We start from the raw sequence: 22,265 nt of genomic DNA on the forward strand, positions 1-22,265 counted from the left end.
TCCTGGCCTCTCACCTGTAGCACTAGTTCCTCCCAGGCAGCAAGCTCCGGCCCATGAATGGTCTCCTGGCTGCCCCCCATCCTGTCCTCTGCATCCTCCAGCATGTTGCAATCCCCTCCGAGGCACCAGTGGTCGGCATCAAGCTTATGCTCCTGCATGAGCAAAATATCCATGGGACCATCCGTAACTGCAGGGTGAAGCTGGTTCCTGATGACATACTTCCGACGGCTAGGAAAGACACCAGCAAGGCCTTGTACATTCCATGAGATAACTGTCATGGTAAAGAGGCAAAAAACATGGCACCAAATCTAGTTTGGCGCCTCTCAGAGGTCTGCATTTCCCCTTTAAGAGGCGAAAAGTTATAAGGTGTGATGGAAATCGAGGAGCATAATACATCATCGTCAACATGAACGTCATCACCAAGGCATGTTCATCTGACTCATCTGCCTGCACACTCTGCTGTACATCACCATGCAATACATCCTCATGCAATAAATCCCTATGTAACGCATCCTGCTGCGAAGGTGAAGCATCAATATCCGCACCTCACCCATTATAATGGGATCTCACATGATCATCAAGTGGATCAGGAGTGGGTGCATGTCTGTCAACCTGTCTATAAACCCAAACAAGCGGAGGTTTGGGGGCAGCAGGGGCTAGAGGGGGCTTGGGCTGTGTTGCTTGGGAGGCACGTTAGTGCCGTCTCCTAGGGCGGTCCTTGGCTCTCGGACAGTGTCTGGCAATGTCGCCCTATTGTCGATCGACACACAAACTGGTCTAGTCTACTAGCAACCTCCATCTGATGTCTAAATAAAGAGCCATTTGGTCCTGGCAGCATCACATGATCATCTATAAAACAAGGGTCACTGACGAGTATGATGACTCATGGTAACCCATCAACACTGGCCGTGACAGCCATGGAAGGTGTCTCTTGAAGGGCAGGACCTTCCAAAACCTATCCAAAGGTTGACCGTATGGAAGCCAAAAACTTCCAATAGATCCGTGGGAGCCCAAGAAACGTGAGGAAGATTAGACAAAAGTTGCGGTCCTCTAGAACCGGATCGAAGTTCCAGCGGTATCGGAAGAAGAAAAGTTTCCTCGAGCCAAAAGGAAACGAGCTAATCTCAAGAGTTTGTGAGGTTGCCTCAGCCTAATTGAAATATGCTTGGAAGAAGCCCCTTCTAAGCAAGCGGGCATAAGTGAAATGCGAGGCAAGCTCTGTGGGAAGTGCCGCCAAGATCCAATCTCTAGCTTGAGATCAGGAGGGGTGAGACCGAAAATCTTTCCAATGAGTGTGGAGGAGAGGCGGGAGTTGGGAGAATTTTTATTCAAGACCACTGAGAAAGCTTTGGATAATCTGAGGGGTGCACTTCAGGCCTTTCGTTTGCAGGTTACAACAGCAGCTCTCACACACAAGCAGCACACGACTCTCATCAGCTCTGTCTGAATTCGAAAAGCTCTCTGGGCAGCACGAGACTGCTTCGATTCTCTCCTCAGACTTTGAAAAGAGACCAAGCTCCATCGCTGCCTGAAGTTTCGCAATGAAGAAGTTGTCGCTCAACTGAGATGATGGAGACGGAGCAGGTACGGGCCGCAATGGCTTATGTGGTGAACAATAGGTTTGGAAAACGTGATGAAAAGATTCCAAACGTAGTGAACGCTGCCCCCAATATATATATATATATATATATATATATACACACATACACATACACATACACATACACATACATACATACATACATACATATATATATACATACATACATATATACAAAATTTATAGTTTACTTATAAAATTTTGAAATATGAAGTTTGAAGATTCATCAATGAACATTAAAGCACTTACTAATACTATACAACCTTTAATTTCAATTTTGCACAACTTACAAGTCACAAGTGACAATGGCAAATGCAAATATCAAATAAAATAATTAAACAATGAACATAAATGAAAGTGAGATGTATCATGGATAAATCCGAAATCATAAGACTATAGACATATGTCATATATGATACTACAGAGAATATGATCTCAATTGTGATTCCTAGAGGCTAGGCCCCTAAAACTTGGAGGCTGGGCCTGACAAACAAAGCAAAGTCTAGACTAGTCACCAAAAAAAAAAAACTAGTAACTATAAACTATAATAGCAGCTAGCTACTCATCTAATCCAGATGATGACTCTGAAGAAATATCTCCATCCATAAACATGTTGCCATCCGAGTCATAGGCAGGCTCTCTAACCACCGGCACTGTAGGAATGGCATCACTCGTATCTATGGGCCTCTCATCTAAGTGACAATCATCATCATCATCATCATCATCATGTGCAAGAGACTCGCGTTGTTGAGCTATCTGAGCACAGCCTCACCCTCGACCTCGCCCACCACGACGGCCCCGATCGCCATGACTGCTAGTAGAAGCTCCATGAGCATCAGCATCTACGATACTCATAGCTCGTGATCAAGCACGTGTAACCCTGCGATCTATGCTCTCAAGCTCTCTCTGGAGCTCTCGGTATGTCGCCTCCTGCTTGTCTCTCTGTCAAGACGACTCAAGAGTTATATTTCAAGCACAAAACGGTTCAGCCCACACAAACTCACCTTAACGACTCACTTGTGTGTAGGGGAGGTGCGGCAGAGAGAGAGAGAGAGAGAGAGAGAGAGACTTGAGTGCCGCACAGAGACGCCCGCAGGAGAAGACTTGAGCGCCGCATAGAGACGCCGCACGCATGTAAGGAAAAGCGGGGAAAAAAAAAACGACGTTGACTTGCATTCGTTTTTTAAACCTATAAAATCAAAAGTTCACGTTCACTACGTTTCCAAACTTTAGTGAACGTTCCAAACGTTTACATCCAAACGTCGTTTGGATGCAACTATGTGCGGTGCACAGGTTGGTGTACTGATTGGTAGCAGCACACACATGACAGCATTGGCACACAAAGGTGGTGTTCACAGGCAGCTACAGGCGGCGCTCACCGCTTGATGTTCTTTGCTTCTTTAGGATAAACAAGCCCCACTAGATGGCAGTTTAGAGGGGAGATGGTTTTTAAACAGCTTATGAAGGAAAAACGGGAGGAGGGCAAGAAGGAGGAGAGAGATTGAAGGCTGAAAACTTGCTGTTGCAAAATCAACATAAGATACGTGATGGCAGCATACCAGCTTCATTGTTAATTTAGCCCGTCTTTTGTGTTAGATTGAAAGCCTAAGTTTGTATGAAGTTTTTGAACATATTCAAAACATTGGGTACAACACTGCTATTCAGTTTTATTTAGCGTCCTTTAAAAAAATGCTCTGTTGGTTTTACGAAGGAGTGAAAGGCTGGGAAGAATTATGATACTGGGAAAAGGTAAACACCGATGGCCAGACTGAATGAGTGAATATAATACTGGAAGAAATGCTGAAGCATCCTGATAGTCAAGATTAAATTCTTCTAACAATTTATACCATACGAACTACTGGGATGCCTCCTTTTCAAGTTGCGTATAGACACACAACTCTCTTTCAACAGATTTTGCCATGGTGTTGGTAGAAAACTTGTACAAAAAGAAAAATCAAATGATAAAACTGCAATAGCTGTATCCATGGGCAAATGATAAAAAAGGACAGCATGATGAGTTTGCAACGGAATACCTTGTTCTTTTCTGTGGTGCACCTATCAATACAAGGAGTGTCTTCTTGAATCTGCAAACAAGGTGCTATAGGCTGCTCTGGATCATCAAAAGCAAATTATAAATTGAAATGGACTTCATCTTGGGAAAGAATCCATCCTAATTTTCACCTTTGTATTGGTGATTCTGTCGGAGAACACTCCTTATTCAAGTACAAAAGACATAAGGCATGTGAACACACTCTTGTAAAAGGGAGCAGATAAAATCTATAAAGTAACCACAAGGCAAAAGTCAACAGGGCATCTACCTCTGCTAGATTCAGGGAGCTGATTTAGGGGAGTCCTAGATACTAGAAAAAGGTGGAGAGAAGCATGGCATCTAATCTCACACCTAATCAAGACTCAAGTTGTATTTGATACCTCCGGCCCGAGGGGAGGAGGCACTTGCTTCAGCGGTGGCCTTCTCCTTCCCTCTTTGCGGCACTAGTGACCGGGAGTGGACTCTGGATCTCGCTCTTAGCATTCTGAAGACTCAGGCAGTTGAGTTTTCTCACCATGTGAGCGATCTGGAGGTGACAGACGTGATAGGCCGACTCTGGGAGCTGGCTCACTTCTTTGATTCCGGGAGTGCGAATGCCTCCGGAGTTCGCCACTTAGTGGTCCGCATAGTGGCAGACCTAGCACGCGACCCTAGATATGTATGTATACACGAGGTTGCTCTCTCTGAGCGGGAGGCAGTCGCCATGGGACACAGCCACTGGCGCCTGATCCGAGATTCTTGCAGCACACCGGGTGGGCAGATTCGTAGCCGCTCGGATGGGGACTATTCTCCATCCAAGCCGCTTGCGAAGGCCCGCCGTATGGCTGAGACAGCCTCCACCTCAGCAAGTCATGCATGAGGATCATCTCATGGAATGTACAGGGCCTTGGCGGCGCACACTATGTACGCTATCGTGGATGCTTGAGACAGGAGCTTCAGAGATGCCTGGTTGGGGGCAATATTGATATTCTGATGATGCAGGAGCACCATTTGAGTGAGAGCAAGATTTGGAGATATGGTTCCGTGATGCCTGGCAGATGGGACACATTTTGGTCTGCAGGGTTTGGCCCCTTGGGTGGGCAGGGAGGAGTATGTATGGTCATTGCAGATGCATGGCGGAGGCCATTGAGGATCGCGGGGTCATTGTGCCGGGTAGAGCACAGTATGTTATTTGCGTGCTCAATGTCTATGCGCCTAACCATGTGCCAGAGCAGAGTTCTGGATCCTTGTTACAGATGCATTGCCCGAGGCCGCACATTGGTGTGTCAGAGGAGACTTCAACATGCTTGAGGACCTGGCAGATAGGGTGGGAGGCAGTCATGTTACCGTGCACGGCACGGAGCTTGTAGCTTGGGAGCGATTTTGCATGACACTGCGGATTACTGATGCATGGCAGCATGAGGCTTTCTCTCGCTCTCAAGACAGTCTTAGTTTCTCTCGGTCGGATCGCCGGCAGGAAGGGACTAATCTATCACGGATTGATCGCTTCTATGTGGGCGACAGGTTCAGGGAGCGTGGGGGCTCCTTTGGCATTCTCGTTGGCACCTTTTTCCGACCATGCGCCAGTTATTTTGACACTTGAGGAGGGGACTAGGGAGACCAGCTTGCAGTTGAGGGGAGACCAGCTTGCAGTTGAGGATCCCAGAGAGGATACTCACAGATTCCAGTCTTTCTGATGACATTGAGAGGATATGGCATGATAGCCAGAGCCCTGACCTGGATGCAGCAGGCCAATGTGCCCAGGGACTCATTGAGCTCAGCTCTTTTTTGCACGCTGTAGCCTTGACACGGCTGAGAGAGACACAAGAGTGGGAGCGTCGCTTGAGGCGTAGCCTTGCTTCGCTCCAGCGCCTTCAGGAGCAGCAGCCTACATGTGAGTGGGTGGCGTCCCAGCTGAGCCAGGCACGCCAGGAGGTTAGAGAGGTAGAGGAGCAGAGACATGAGTCTACTATCATCGCCAGGCCTCACAGTGGACGCAGCTTGGTGATAGAGTGATTGGAGAGTTCTTTGAGACAGTGGCGCAAGACAGTGGCCTTTTGGATCGGTAGCGCTCCCACTTGGGCATGGAGCCTAGACCCGGGTTTTAGATGGATTCCTCCTGGCACAGCAGTGCAGTATTTAGGATGCCAGATTGGACTTGATCTGTCACGTGAGCAGCAGATCGCCCCGCTCCTTCTGAGTATTCAGAAGAAGCTTTTGTATTGGAGTACAGCTCGGCTATCCTTGGCTAGGAGGGTGGTGGTGACAAATCAGGTGCTTCTAGCGACCATGTGGTACATCACGTCTTGCTGGATCTTCTCAAGCTCTTGCATCAGCCAGGTACAGAGGCTGATCAGGAACTTTCTTTGGTCTGGGCGGGACGGTCAGCCAGCCCGGGCTAAGGTTGCTTGGGCAGTTATTACTCTTCCACTGGCCCAGGGAGGCTTGGGCATTATAGATCCAGTTGATCAGAGTAGAGCCTTATTGGGAAAGCTTTTTGTTCGGGGGCTGCTTCCAGGCGTTGAGCCTTGGAAGGAGCTTCTTTTTCAGCGACTGCAGGCTAGGGCTCCTCCAGCTGGGGGCACTTGGGCACCAGAGATACGATGGATCTTCATAGAGATGAGGAGGACAGGCCTCAGTAGAGGATGGGAGGACAGATTTGCCTTGAGCATCCTGCGAGCTTGGGAGCTGCTGAGACCGGGGCTTTCTCAAAGACCTACTTGTGATGAGGAGCGGGCCAGACAGCCGCTCATATGGAGCCCCGCTGTACGCACTGAGCAGGGTCATATGCTGGGCTCTCAGCCTCGTCTAGCCTAGGGACCATGGAGACTGGCAGGCTTTTTGCAGTCTCCCAGAGGAGGTCCAGGTGGAGAGGCTGAGTCACTTGAGAGGGGGGCTGATTATGCGGGATGACATTCAGGAGGCACTCACTGAGGAGTGGTTCACGCCTTTCGAGCCAGCGGCCCCACGATGGATGGGAGCCTTTACACAGTTGGAGATCCTGATTGCTGTGAGAGCTTGCAGTGAGGATGGTAGATGCCTCTACTATGAGATCCAGGATGAGGGCAGACTTCAAAGAGTGGAGGCAGAGTCGCCTTTGGTTGCAGAGTGCATCTTTCAGAGGATACGGGTAGTGGCCGCCGCTTCCCGGAATTGGCATATTGATCCAGACCCTGCAGATGTGGACTCTGATTGGTGCATTTGGGCATATGATGCGCGCCCTTTGGCCCGGCTCCAGTGGGATCCTGGCGAGTACGAGTGGCATGATCCTTATGCGTCCCCCGGGGCCAACGAGATCACCTTTTTCCAATACATTGTTCGGTTAGGGAGGCATATTCTGACTGCGAGGAGGAGGGTCTCTCCAGCCGCAGCGGAGCATTGGCGGCTGCAGGGACTCTCACAGGAGTTCCTGGAGGATTCTTGGACGAGGCTCTGGGCTAGTTGACAGGCACACAGGATCTCGACTTTTTAGTGGCTGGTTGCCCACAGGGGCTCTGCGGTTGGCACCTGGCTTGTCTACAGTGGTCTTCCGGCGGCCTATGGCCGATGCGGCCACCCTTTGGAGACACAGAGACACTGCCTATGGGACTGTCCACAGGCGCAGCAGATTTGGCTGAGGATGTTGCGCATTTTGGTCCCCCTCTCTCCAGAGGGCATGTATACGTGGGGTGCCACCACTTGGTCGACATCGTCAGGGCCTGCTATGGGATACGAGACAGAGCAAGACAGCCACGCTATCAGATTCATTTGGGGCCAGCTTCGCCTTGTTCCTTCACCGGACTTCTCGTCCGCCGTCTGGACACAGGAGAGGGATCTACAATGGGAGCTCCTCAGCAGCCTCACCATCTGGTTCACCTGGACAGCCCGGTGTTTCAGGGCCTTTGAGGGGAGACTGGAGCCACCAGCAGAGACTGTTCGGGGGATTTGGCAGGAGCTGATCCACACCCTGCGCGGACAGTATGACCGCATCCGCGGATGCAGTGATCTTGCGGCGCTAGGCCTTCCACACCACTTGGCGCAGCGGCCCCTTCTATACACTACATGTGGGAGTCCCCCGCTGGCATTACAGGCCACCTATTTGGCTTTTCCTCCCTCCTATTATATGATATAGCTCTCAGTTTTTTGTACTGATCTTTGTACCCTCTTTGCACCTAGGGAGAGTCTCCCTAGCTACCTTAATTGGATCTCTGCTCTGCCTTCTTATGAGCAAGAGAGGTTTTTTGTAGCCCAATGGGCGGTTTTTTTTTAACTAATGAAAGGATCTTTTCTCGGAAAAAAAAAAAACTCGAGTTGTATTAGCATCTTGTATGGGCCTATATAAAATCACCTCCCGATGAATAATCAATCAAGTATTTTGCATCATTTGCTTACTGTTTTGCAGTTGTATTCACTGTCGCTCTTTCTCATTTCTTTGTGTGTGATAAACATTATGGCATCTCTCCCCCATGAGGCAAAACTCGCAGCTTGGCAGAAATCTACAACTCCACTTGTTTCTCGGTCATCCTCCAAGCCGAGAAGGTGTCTAATGATCCGCCCGAGCTCCTGGAAGACCCACAATGCCCCTCGGTCTCCGAAGCTCTCACAAGCGCCCATTCAGCTGAATGGATTGAAGCCATGTCTCAAGAGATGGAAGCTTTCCAAGATCAACACACGTGGGCTCTTGTGCCCCTGCCACCTAACCACAACATCATGGGATGCAAATGGCCTCTCAAGAAGAAGTTTAAAGCTGATGTGGGAGCCTGGATTGGTTCAAGGTGCGATTGGTTGCCCATGGCTTCATGACACAGCAACATGACATCGACTACATTGAGCCATAGCCATGTCCTATTCAAGCCTCCATAGCTTCTCTAACACCTCTCTTTTTCTACATGATATCAGAGCATACCATTCCTCCCACCTATGCGCGCCTACTCTCACCATTTACATGGCCGTTGCCTCCTATGTGTACTCGCGTCGCACTGCTGAACTCAACTGTGTGTGCCCCATGTCTGCCCCTACCCTTGCCGCCTACAAGCTTATCTTATGCTAAGCTAAGTTAAGCACTTAGCTTAGCTGCCGTCTATGACGAGCAGCAACCAGTGGCGCACAGTCGCATAATTACAGCCAGCGACGACCAGCAAGCTCAGCTCCAGTACGGCGCATAGCACGCACAGCTTACAGCTCCAGTACGGCGCATAGCACACACAGCTTACAGCTCAGCGCCTGTAAAAGTCATACACTACGACGACGAAAGAGGCCTTTAGGCCTGTCCAACCAAGATCTCCTAAAAAGAGTCCAACACAAGATCACAGAAAATCAAATAGAAGGGGTGCAGGCAAGCTCACCAACCAACCGTAGGATCAATACTTCGATCCACCTCCGAGCCACTGGCGAAGGTTCCACTCCGTGGATACATGCTAGTCAGCACTGGCGTCCCATACCACTAGTGCCTGCCCATAGGGGCCCTCGGCAAGACTTTCTGTGATCTACCATGTCCAAAGCAGGAGTAGAAACTATGGTCCAGGCACGGACCCATCAGAAGGGCACCACACAATTGACTCACGAAAAATAACCCAAGGCATCCTCTCCGGAGTCAGTTCCTCATGTCATATCGCTTCCTTGTCTTTGGGGAGCTCCTATTTTGCAAAGAGTTGAGTACTCTGGCCTTCCAGGCCAATGCTTCATTTTTCCAGCAGATGGGACACCTTGCTAGAGCTTGTCCTCACCCTCAATCGAGGAGGGCGTCTCCAGTGGTCTCCCCTCTCCCCCGTTCCCAATTCAGATCCTCATTAGGGGGGAGGAGGGATACCGCCCCCCGGCATCAGAGCATGAGGGCCCAATCTCGGAGGATCCCGGCGCAAGAGAGTGGCAGACAATTGGTCCAAGGCAGAACCACCGTCGGACTTTCAAAGCAGAGTGGCACTGCCAAGCGTGCCAGACCACAGGAGGATACAATTTTGTTTGAGAACCGTTACGAGCACTTATCTCAGCAGATAGATGCCCAATGCCTAGAGAGCTATAACATATCAAAAGTCTACATCATCACCAACATCTGCATGATCATCAACATGATCACTACTAGAGTGTCCATCAAGAGAGTTCTCTGAAGAGGACTCTTCGAAGGTGGACGAGACACTCTGGGGATCATTCTTGCTAAGTAGGTTGCCGTCATCATCAAACAAGGGCTCTCTAGGCAGTGGGGTATCATCATGAGGGGGCAATGGAATATCATCATGAAGGCGGGGATTGGAGCTCGAGGATCCCCGCCTCACATATGTGCGAAGGCCACCCTCTGCCAATGTCGAAGGCAGAGGCCTATGAACTCCAACTGCTCGGTCTCGTCCATGTTGACTCCTGGTGCTGCGAGTATCTGCTGCCACAAGCTCACTATAGAGCTCCATGAAGATTGCCTCCTCCTCCTCATCAGGTTGTTGATTGACACTCGCAAAGTTTTCACTCGTCAACGTGAAAGTGTCAACATTGACCTACACATTAAGGCACAAAAGTTAGACTCTGTACACAAAACTTAAAAAGTTATGAGTCATGACAAGTTAGAGTCTAGACTTGTCACTTACCTGCTTGGGACTACCCACACTAAGAATGCTCTGCATCATGCGCAAGTTAGTGCGGCAGTAGACCAACCGCTCCAACTGTCGTGTGCTCAGTCGATTGCGTATCCTCGTGTGTATGAGAGAATAGGAACTCCAGTTCCTCTCACATGCACCCGTAGAACAATCGTGGCCTAGGACCCTTAAGGCTATGGGTTGGAGATGCTCTAGTCCATACCCAAAATTGTCCCACCAAAAAAGGGGCTTCACAAGTGACTCCCTCCTCCAGCAAGTGGGAGACGAAAAGGAGGTTTGTCCTCTCTGATCAACATAGCAGCTTAACTCCTCTAGAAAGGCATTGTGCTCATCAACTGGCACAGCTCGAAGCATATATGCATCCCGATCTTGTCGAAGCTCCCTATCGATGCAAACTACTGGAGACTTGTAGGCTGGATGTACCAATGCTGCAAACCCGTGGATTGGTTTGTGCATCCACCTCCATCTCTTCTGTGCAATCTCCATGATTTGTGCTCGCTCGTCAAATGTAATGTCTGTGCAAGCCTCCAACTCCACAAGGGCAGCTCTAAAGAAGTGGACAAGAAGGCCCATGGTGGACCCCTCGCAATCTGTCATCCGCAAGAGCCTATAGAATGGAGTCATAGCAATGACAATTGCTCGGACTCTAGTCCAAAATCTCTCCTCTAGGCAAAAGCGTTGCATAGCTTTGGCCTCTTCAGTGACGTGCTCATCCCATTCGTTCCACATGGTGGAAACAACTGTCTGGCGAAGGGCGGGCCTCACATCGTATAGATGCTCCAAAACCAGCCACATGTAGGCAAAGCGGGTGGCCAATGGCTTCTTCAAGTCAAGCCTAGAGAAGATGAAGTATGGGAAGAGCTTGGAGGAAGAGAACTTGGAGTAGAGGCTCAAGTGGGATGGAAGGAGCTTGGAGGAGGGTGGAGGAGGGTGGAGGAGAGGCTTGGAGTAGAGGCTTGGAGTAGAGGCTTGGTCCTTGAGGCTTGGAGTAGATGGAGGGTGGTGGAGGAGAGGCTTGGAGTAGATGGAGGAGAGGCTTGGTCCTTGAGGCTTTTATAGAAGGACTCAGGAGAGATGCCCATTTTGAAAGGAAAACAGGCAAAAAACGGGCAGAAAAAACGGCTATTTTCAACGGGCAGAAACAGGGCAAAATCGTACCTGACCGTACGGATACGTACGGTACCGTACGGAACAAATCGTACGTACGATCTGATCCGTACAACGTACGAAACTAAGCCTGGTCCTCCCCATCGATGTAGGAAATCTTTGTTGGGGTCGGGGGTTTCCACTGGTTCTGCATCCGTTCCTAGAATGGTTTCTAGAAGCTCATAAGAGCCTAGAAAGGCATTGATTATGAATTTCAAGAGTGTAGTTTGTCCCATCAAGCTTGCCTTCTGTGAAGGTTACTGGACGAATGCGAAGAACTGGTGCAAGAGTAGCTACAGAGCTAAGGTAGAAGCCATCACTCCTAGTATTCTATGCAAAGAAAGACTAGACTTTATGCACTATTTCTGCTAAAATCACCTAAGCTCTGATACCATGTAAGAATATAGCACAGTGGAAAGATAGATAGCAAAACAAAGTGCAATAGACAATGCAATCAAGAGGTGTTATATGAGCTCTCTTAAATAGAGAGAGAGAGAGAGAGAGAGAGAGAGAGAGCGAAAGATTACATGTCCAAAGCCATACCTTTGTGTGGAGGTGTGACCAAAAATGAATAGATACATTTCTTGGATGAGGCTTACCCTTCAACAAAATGGTACATCCTTTCAATGAAGAGACATGTCCTTTGACTAACATTCATGGTGTCTTATACCAATTAAGTAATAGGTAAGTCAATGATAATTATGACCACTCCAAAGAGAACCTATGTCTAGTTAAGTGATTGTTGGTTATGTGCTACTTTTCTGAGATATTGAAGTTGTTGTCTTGAACTAGAAACTCTTAGATAATTTTCTTTCGAGACTTTCATTGTCACGCGTCTAGACTTTTTTCCCGAAGACATGATACATGTTCATCTTTTATCCGGTACATGTGTAGAATCTGTAGAAAACGAGAGGTGCTAGAGAACCTATGGAGGCTTGAATAGGAACATGGCTATGGCATGTTTAGCACACACAAAGAAATGCAAAAGCAAGATAGTGAATACAATTGCAAAACAGTAAGCAAATGATGCAAAATACTTGATTGATTATTCATTGGGAGGGAGGTGCCTTTATATAGGTATATAGGCCCATTCAAGATGCTAATACAACTCAAGTCTTGATTAGGTGTGAGATTAGATGCCATGATTCTCTCCACCTTTTCCTTGTATCTAGGGCTCCCCTAAATCAACGGTCTTTTGATAGTAGTCTTTTTCATTGTGGTTATTTTTTCCAGAATGTTGACAAGGCTTCTTAGCATAGCAATCTTTCTCTGCATGATTGTTCCTTCTGTAGACGGAACACTATTTACCTTCGTATTTGTTCTTTGTGAAGGAATTGTCTCCCCTTGCTTCTTTGTTCTTTATCTTCTTTTCTTCTTCCTTGAAGGAGGTTATGATCCCTTCCAAGGTGAGACTGGGTAGGTTCTTTAGTGTGGTGATGAGGTCAGGCATTTACTTTATTAATATTACTAGGGCCACATCTTCCACATGAGAGGATAGGGGGGCACCTAAGAGGAGAGAGCGGAAGAAATCGGTGGCAATGGCTCGCACATGGGGGGATCCGCAACTCTGGATCCATCTTGGCCTTGCAACTTGTGGATAGTATCCCTCAACTTGTGTGAGCTTTCTATCTCAATGAAATCTCCGGTGACCCTATCTCCTGCCACGGTCCAAAAGGAGACTCTAGCATGGTATCTATACTCCACCCTCCGCTCCTTGATGGAACTAAGCTCTGTATGGGTTGCAGCCAACTGGGGTACTCTCCTAAAGCCACTGCAAGAAGGCTAGGTTCTGACGGATGCTCCTTTCCTGCTCTTGAAAGCTAGCCAATCTGTTGTGCGCTACCTCGTGTAATAAATTGCTGATCTCTCCAAGGCCTGCATCCAAGGCTCTTGTGGTTGAACCACAGTCAAAATCCAAACTCTCCGAGATCTCCTCCATCTTGCTGCATATCTCGGAGTCTTGAATGAGGCTGTCTCGGATCCAGGTGCTCAAATGTTTGTCCTGCCTTCAGGGATCCTCCAAGGATAGAATGATGGGTGCATGATCAGAGAAAGTAGTGCCTGCCAGAATACCAATCATGCTACCACATCCACAAGCCCACTCACCTACATAAAACCAGTCTAATATGAACAGGTTAGGGCTTGTACTCCTCCTATTGGATCTCAAGAAGCACAGACTCCCCGGGCTGCCTCCGAACTCCAGTAAATGCCAAGGATCCTGTCCCCTCAAAGCCAGAATCAACTCCTCCCAGGCTGAGTATTCTGTGCTTGAAATGTAACCATGCCACCTCCGAGTCTGTCATCTGTCGACCCTAACATGTTGAAATCCCCACCCATGCACCAGAAATCCACCTGTGGGAGAGATTAGCAAACTGTACTCCAGAAAGTGGCTCTGCCTGCTGCGGCATTCGGTGCATATATGTTCAAAAATCCCACTCTGTTCTCTCCGATCCCTGATGGTCACCCAGTGAGTTCTCCCAGTGACAATGGCGCCTGGTTTGGACGGAGAGTAATCACTATCTGTCCTGGGGCAAAGCAGCGCCAGATGGGCACAAATCCTACCCTCCATGTGGAGCCACTCTGTCCAAGCCCTGGAACACGCATACTCTGGGCACCACCTGTCACAATGAAGGTATCTGTAGGGGATAGTGGCAGACACCAACTCCATGCTCCAATCCGTCCTCGGTTCTGCACTCAAGGGGAAGGAGAACTTTTATCACTTCATTTTGTTTCTTAGTATTTAATACGAACTAAATAGTTAAAGAATGAGTTATACTCTTTACGCTTTTTCATCGGCAAAAGTTGGCGCGGCAAGCTCGTTAGAAAAATGTCAGTATATATTTTGTGCGATACTTGTAGTGGTAAGTTAACCTTAAAGAACTAGAGAAACTTAAATTGCACGGGTTAACACTGATTGAATGTTCATTTGCAATCTGGTCTTGTTGCTGGCATATGAACTAATGGGAAGAAGTACAGAAGATATGGACAAACTGACATAGTGTGTGCTGTTTAAGAATTGAACAAGGAGAAGGTGCATGCTGATAGAGTCATCAAGCTGACTTGCACCAGATCGATTAGCCGAGAGTCATAGTGCAATCGTTGCTGTTTGGAGGTGTTAGGTGTGCTACATGGTTCTTTGTCTCATGTTACAAAGTTTCCTCGAATCCCGCTTGCTTTTGATTGACTATTAACCTACTATTGACAGCTGAAAGAGACTGTTTTTTCTGATTTGCTAGTGCAAAGGATGTGATCCCAATGTGTTAAGAAGCTGCACAACTGGGTACATAATCAGCCAAATATAATTAAAAAACCAATCTGGATTGTAATCAGATAAGCTTTGCTTGCAGATACATGACTGCGCATGCTATTGGTTTGGGCCATCCTGGAATTCGCTGTAGATGTCTCGCTGCTTATGGTGATGCCATTAGTGCGGTAAAATGGTATGCTTCAAAACGCAAATCCCGTTTCCTTATGTAGACGACACATTTATGGTAAAGTCAATGAGCTTGTTCCTTTCGGGGTCATATTTAAATGATTTTTACCTTTGTAAAGAACCATTATGTGGTCAATTCTTTTTCTCCAGGGCGACACGTCTAGGTAGGGAACACCATGATGACCTAGCACAGTTCATGTTGGGAATGGGTTACGCCACAGAAGCCTTGCATTTGCCAGGAATTTCAAAAAGGTAGTATATCTAGTTTCTGAGAGCTGTCTCTCGCCATTTTTTTAAAGAACGGTTAACAAAGTCCCGTCAGCAACATCTTATCATGTAAGCATGCTTAATTACTTTGTAACTTGCAGGCTTGAATTTGAACTGGCTTTGCAAAGCAATGATCTGAAAAGAGGCCTTCAATGCTTGTTGACTTTAAGCAATAGCAGAAACGTTGGACAAGAAATGGATGCAGCCAGTGATACAACCGGAATATTGAGCCTACCATCAGCCGATGAGAACATGGCAGATGCTGTGCAGGGTATCATCAAATACGCAAAGGAGTTTTTAGACCTAATTGATGCAGCAGATGCAACAGGCCAAGCACAGATTGCCAGCCAGGCACTTAGGCGCCTTGCTGCAGCCGGGGCAATAAAAGGAGCATTGCAGACTCATGAACTCAGGGGCTTGGCTTTAAGGCTGGCTTCTCATGGGGAACTCACACGTTTGGGGGTACATGCATACGCAAGCTCTCAAAAAATTCACAAAAGAAAATTGCTTTTTGTTTTCTTTCTATTTGAAAAGGAGGGGTAATTTGCTTGATTAATTTTCCTCAAGACTAGCTTCAAAAGTGGGCTGTGGCTTGCAACTGTTTTCCACTTTACCCTAATATGTACAAATCTAGTAGAGGCTGGTTGAAACACATTTGCTCCTTCTTGAAGGCTTGCAAAACTCACCATGCTCCTCCCTCGCACCTTTTTGTTTCAGAAATACCGTAACAGAGGGAGGAAATAAAGATTTTGCATGCTGTAGAAGTAGTTTTCAACAAATGTTTAGAAGCGGTCGACTAGGGGGACCGAACACTCGATGCTGCTGTAGATTTTGGATATCTCTAGCGTATTATGAGGCAAGGCATGTCCAAGAGCTATGAAGAAAACTGTGCGCCCATTGTGTCACATAGGCCTTACGCTTGCATAATTCTGTTTTATGAAGCAACAAGGTCCTTCGTGTCAAGGCCTTGGAACTGAGGCATTTCATGCATGGATTTAAATGTGCTTGGAATTCCCCATGTAATGAAAGAGTCTATGCGTGAAGGCATGGTGTGCATCAGGTGTCTGGGCTTTTAAATCCAACGCAGCCTCCAGATGATTAAATGCTCTTTTTCAAAAAGATTTTAGTTATATATATTCAATACATACTTATTATCTGTATAATAAAAGTTAGTATTCTCGGCTTGGCTGCAGGTCCTAGTGAACACAATGATTGCAGCTGGTCAGGGCCGTGAGGCAGCCCTTGGGGCAGCTCTAATGGGAGATTCAGTGCTTTTAGAAAAATCATGGCAAGAAACCGGAATGTATGCTGAAGCTGCCTTACATGCACAAGTAAGAGTTTCCTTTAAAATTCAACTAACATCATTATCTCATGTTTTGTTGTTGTTAAAACTGGTTTTAGTTTCTAGGTTGTGGTTTCTAGTATTCATTTTCCTGCTTCCATTGTACATGTTCAGGCACATGGGAGGCCAACATTGAAAAATTTTCTCCAATCCTGGAATCAAGTCCTTGAAAAGGACCACGGAATGATGTCATCAAAGAAATCCAGTTCAGCATTCTCCCAGATTGCATCTCAAACATCAACTGATGATCTGGTCCTCAAAGAACTCAGTCAAACTAACAGGAAACCCCTGATCGAGATACTTCCTCCCGGAAATGTTATTCTTGGAAGCAATACAATAACTCCCAGCAAGGCTACTACAATGAAGCAAATTCCACCACAAAATGGCCAACCATTGCTGCTTGAAGGGCCACCCACCAATGTGCTGCAGCTTGAAGGGCCACCATCTCAAACACTTGCTGATGAGGTTTCTTCACTTACATTTTCTTCCATTGGCATGGCTTCAACTCCTGCTGTTGCTTCACACGATCCTGTACTGGGAGCTCTTTCTCAGCCAACAGCTAACATGAACATGCAACAACTCGCCACCAACATGCTTTCTCCTCCAGTAATTTCCAGTGGTGTTTCTCAACCCTCTATGAACTTGCAACAACACCCCACCACTATGTTTCCTACAGTGGCCCCTTCTCCAGTGATTGGAAGTGTTTCTCAACACTCTTTGAACGTGCAACATCCTCCTCCCAATATGTTTCCTACAGTCGTCACTACCTCGCTGATTTCAACTAGTGTTCCACAACCCGCTTTGAGCATGCAACAACTCTCCACGAACATGCACCCGATAGTTACCTCTTCTGCAGTGATTTCAAGTGGTGTTTCTGAAACCTATGGCTTTGATAACACCACCACCATCACATCTGTGATGGCTGAGAGCAAAGTTTCTGAAGTAGCTGCTGTGACTTCAGAAAATGCAATTTCAGGTCCCTCAGTTGCTCCCTTGGTTGACTTTTTTTAGTGAAAGTTTTTCCTCGCAACAATATTTCGTTTTGGGAATACAGGATTGGCTTTCTCTTCCTACCTAATCAAAATGCACTTTACACTGATGACACATGCCAGTCCAAAAAAATAGTAGAGACACCGTTCTGTACTGTGTGTAACAGTAATCTTGGCACTTGATTGACAAAGGCGAGCTAATTAATAAATTTATGAAAACGCTCTGAGCACCCTACTTGTGATTTTGCGTTTTGGGATTCTGCAACACCTAACACTAATAATAATAATAATAATAATAATAAGCAAAACATCAGCCAAGTTTTTTGGACGACATAATATGATAAGAGTATGTGGCATGGCTCTCTTGAGGCTGAATTACGATGGCCGGTAACTTCAGTGTGTTTGATTTGTTCAATGTGGAAATTGTGCCTTCTTCCCTACTCTGTTGAAGTCTGTCTACTCTACACAACACCTTCAAATACCCATTCATGCCCTACTAATATTTAAATAATTAGCTCGTAATGGCTCATTGCACCCGCATTGGGCTGTGACAAACTAATTAGCTTGGTTACCGAAGGAAGGAAGGCGCAATCCCTGAATGCTATACTCTACTATAACTAATGGAGATTCTAGGTGGGCGGAAGAATTTAAACCGAGACGACAAAGGATTTTACCTTCCGGCGGTAGAGGAGTGGCTGATTTGAGCAACATTGAGACCCGAGAGAGAGAGAGAGAGAGAAGAGAGAGAATTTCGCAAAAGCCAGAGTGATGGTGAATACAGCTTTCTTGTGTGTTTTGGAGAACCCTTCTTTGCGGCGGCCACCCATTCCATGGCAACATAATAATGTTGGAAGGCTGGCTATGACCTGACTGACCTCTTTCACTCCAGGGCCTCTTAGAAATGGTGAGAGAGTCCAACAAACCAAAGATTGCCTGTGACTTCCGAGTGGTTGGGGCCTAAACAAATATATATATAAGGAGTCTTTCAAAACTTGTGGGCGCTATTCGTAGGGCTAAAAATTCATCGGGACTTATAACGTGGTGGGCTTGGGATGGTTAAAGCCAAAAGCCATTGATCGATTTAACAACCTCATGAGCTACTAGTAGGATGTATTTCTACAGCCTCCAAAATAAAACAAGAGGATGAAGTTGGGTGAGCTTGGCAAAAGCACAATATATGTGTTTGATAGCTTTGAGTACGTGACGGTTTCTCGTGGAATGTAGTTATGTTGAACGTGGGCATGGTGAGGAATCACTCCTGTGCTTATGAAGAAGATATGAATGTTGAGTTTTCTTGGAAACTGTATGTTGGGCTTAGTTGTCTCCATCTTCCTTATCTAACTAACTATGAGATACTTGGCCTGCCTTATTTAACTATGACCATGCGCATGGTGAGGAAGCGCTCAAGTGCTTATGAAGAAGACTTTTTTTGGAAACTGTATGTTGGGCTTAGTTGTTTCTATATATTTGGCCTTTCTTATTCAACTATTATCATGCTCAACTCTACGAACATATGGGCCATAGTTCATAGCCCCCATATTAGTATGTTCATGGCCCAACATTGTTAGAAACCATCCTTGACCATAGGTTTCATCCTCAAAACCATTAACATTCAACTCAAGAGATGATATTTAGCCTCACCACACTATGCGAGCCATATGTCATGAGATAACATAAATAATATGGTTGTAAAAACCTATCCATGAGACGTCATTTCATCCATATTATCAAAATTGCATGTAATGCTCGCAAATAGGCCTTCAGTAAAGCCCAATGTCTTCCCATAACTCCCATAAAGATCTTTCACATATAGGAGCTCAAATTCGCTACTCATAGAGCCTCCAAAATTGAAATTACAAAATATAATCCACATTTGCCTCAATTATCTACCACCAAACGCATCCATAAGTCCTTCAAACCCTTCCAACATAGAAGCGAGTAGACATGAAGCTTCCTCAAGGAGTGGACCTTTTCATTTCACCAAGTATTCTACTAGAGAATGATTGCAAAGCACTCTTTCTTTCTTGCTCATTATACTTTCTAGCACAAATTCAATCCCTCATTCATGGGAGGTAGGTCATCCATCACTTGCACATTCGGACCGAAGTAAGCCTTTAAATGTTATACTTGGAAAACGTCATGTATTCTAGTAATAGGAGGAAGTAAAGAGAATGTGGGAGAGAGGGAGAGCTTGAGTTCCTCTCACAAGCAAACACATATATACACAAGAGAGGAAGACACGAGAGAGATGAATGGATGAATTTTCTTCTGTCTTCTTCTTCTCTCAATCGAGTATATCATAAAGATAAGAGTACATACTATAAGGGAAAGTACTCGCCTACTAAAACATATAAGATCAATCAAGAGTCTGAATACACACACACACACACACACACAAGAGAGAGCAAGATACAAGAAAGAGATGATGGTTGAATTTTCTTCTATCTTCTTCTCCTCTCAATCTGGTATATTAGAAAGATAAGAGTACATATTATAAGAGAAAGTACTCTTCTACTAAAACATATAAGATTGGTCCATAGTGTGAACCTAACTATATGAGTTGGTGCTATATGAGTACATATTATAAAGGAAAATACTCTCTTGCTAAAACATACAAGATCGGTCCATAGTGTGAACTTGACCATATGAGTTGGCGTTATAACTATTTCATACTGTAGTAATCCAAATAAGGTTGTCACATAGCTTGTCATCCATTGGAGGCATATCAACCATAATCTTGGCCTTACGGCCCTCTTCCAAGGTATTATGGTCTTTCTCGCTTCGTGCCTATAAGCCCTCTTCGCTTCGCACATGTGGGTTCTCTTTGCTTCGCACCCTACATTCGGCCTGTAGCTTCTCTTTAAAGGCCTTACGTTCGGCCTGATGAACCGTACTAGCAGTGGCATAAGTGTGAAAGTTATCACCCAAGCGAGTCATCAATATCCATAGCACTAGTTGATCTCGATATCTCAACACTCTCTCTCTCGAGGTTAAATCCACCCAGTGCACTCCAAGTAAGCTCCTAAATCTACAGAGCTTCTCTGTACCCGATGCCTTCGTGAAGATATCAGCTACCTAATCCTGTGTGCTGACATATATCAAATCCATGTTGCCTACTAGAACGTTCTCTCTCACAAAGTGACAATGCACCTTAATGTGCTTCATCTTAGCATGATAGACTAGGTTATTGGTTAGTTGAATGCTACTCATGTTGTCGTAATAAATGGCAATGGCTCTATCCATGGGCTCACCCATATCACCAAGTAGCTTATAAAACCAAGCTACCTCATAAGCTACCATAGCAATGCCTCTATATTTTACCTTTGTACTTGACAAGGCAACTATCGACTGTTTCTTGCTACTCTAACTCATAGCAGCACTCCCGAAAGAAACTATAAGGCCACCCACCGGTAGATCTCCTATCTGCAACACTACCAGTCTAATCAATATCTATGTATCCATATAGTTGTATCTATGTGTCAGTCTCATAGAAAAGTCCATAATCAGCTATTGACTTTATGTACCTCAGAAACTATCTAAGCCGCATCCAAGTGTGGCTTCTTGGAGGCCTGTATAAACTAGCTCAAGTCTAGCCTAGTAATGGTCATGTAGATCAAGCTACCCGCTATGCGTTTGTACGTAATGGGGTCCTCTAAAAGCTCACTTCTATTTGGGAAAAGCTTTGTGTTCAGCTTCAATGGTACTTAAATAGACTTACAGCCTATTATACCATACTTAGACAATATGTCCAAGCCATACTACTGCCTCTATAACAACAAAACTCCATGAGGTAATCTCACCACCTCATGTCCCAGCCATACTACTACCTCTATAACAACAAAATGCTATGAGGTGATTTCACCACCTCTATACCCAAGAAATATCACATCTCATCCAAATCCATCTTAAACTTCTGCTTCAAAAGTATCCTGACATCATGTATGTTAACATCACTATCACCAGTGTGATAATCAATTCATCCACAAAAATGGCTAATAACATGATCACTCTATCTGTCTTTTTTGTTGAGATATCGAGCTCATCTAGTGAGGCGGTGGACACTGATGACCCGCCTGGGGGATAGGCCCCACACTTACACCACTGGTATGGTTGGTGAGATCATGGGTGATATGCAGCCAGTGGGATGACAGGTTGTGCGACAGCCATTCTAGAGATCTAGTGAGGCGATGGACACTGATGACCCACCTGGGGGATAGGCTCCACACTTACACCACTTGCATGGTTGGTGAGATCATGGGTAATATGCGGCCAGTGGGATGACAGGCTATGTGACAGCCATTCTAGAGACTGGCATAGTTATAGTGCCAGCTCATTTAGTTGGGTTCACACTATATAGAATCCTAGTATGTATTTGGTTGAGTACCTTTTCATATTGTGTGTACTGTTATCTTTGTATATGGTGTGTTGAGTGTTGTGTAAAGAAGAAGAAGATTTTCAGCCTCACCTTGTGTGTTCTCTTTTAGGGTTTTGTGAGTGTGCGTGTGTGCTTGCAAGAGCTCAAGCTCTCTTCTCCCCTGCATCTTTTCATGGTATCAGAGCCTAGTTCATGCTAAGGACTGAGCTGCAAGCAAGAGAAGTACAGGAAGCGATACGAGGGTAAGAGCTTCATCTACTCTTTCCTATTTGTGTTGGCAACTACACCCTTGTCGGGAGCTCTATGGGAGGCACCGGCAAACGATCTCTGATTGAGGAGCTTTCTTCGCGGGAGTAAAGCTATAGGGCAACTATAATGTCCTATTGGATAAAAATTTTTGGGACCGAAAACGCGTTTCGGGCGCATTAGGACCTCTGTTTTTCGAAAAGCAGGCGATTTCGAGCACTGCGAGAAAGTCATCAATTCTATGCAGAACTGTGTTTTAAGAACTGCAGGAAGAT

General features: G+C 46.1%; 1 protein-coding gene across 1 annotated transcript in view; it reads left to right on the forward strand.

Annotated features, from left to right (window-relative positions):
- LOC147605793 (Transducin/WD40 repeat-like superfamily protein) overlaps positions 1–17,588 on the forward strand; it is a 156,014-nt gene extending 138,426 nt beyond the window's left edge. Inside the window, exons 17-21 of the mRNA XM_086792959.1 lie at positions 14,686–14,778; positions 14,922–15,023; positions 15,140–15,500; positions 16,232–16,369; positions 16,495–17,588. Of these exons, the coding sequence (XP_086649085.1) occupies positions 14,686–14,778; positions 14,922–15,023; positions 15,140–15,500; positions 16,232–16,369; positions 16,495–17,391 (1,591 nt within the window). The 3' untranslated portion in view covers positions 17,392–17,588. The remainder of the gene's footprint in view (positions 1–14,685; positions 14,779–14,921; positions 15,024–15,139; positions 15,501–16,231; positions 16,370–16,494) is intronic.
- The last annotated feature ends 4,677 nt before the right edge of the window (positions 17,589–22,265 follow it).

This window comes from Cibotium barometz, chromosome 58, assembly GCF_041138505.1.
Source record: "Cibotium barometz isolate CiBa-2024 chromosome 58, ASM4113850v1, whole genome shotgun sequence".
Lineage (NCBI taxonomy): Eukaryota > Viridiplantae > Streptophyta > Polypodiopsida > Cyatheales > Cibotiaceae > Cibotium > Cibotium barometz.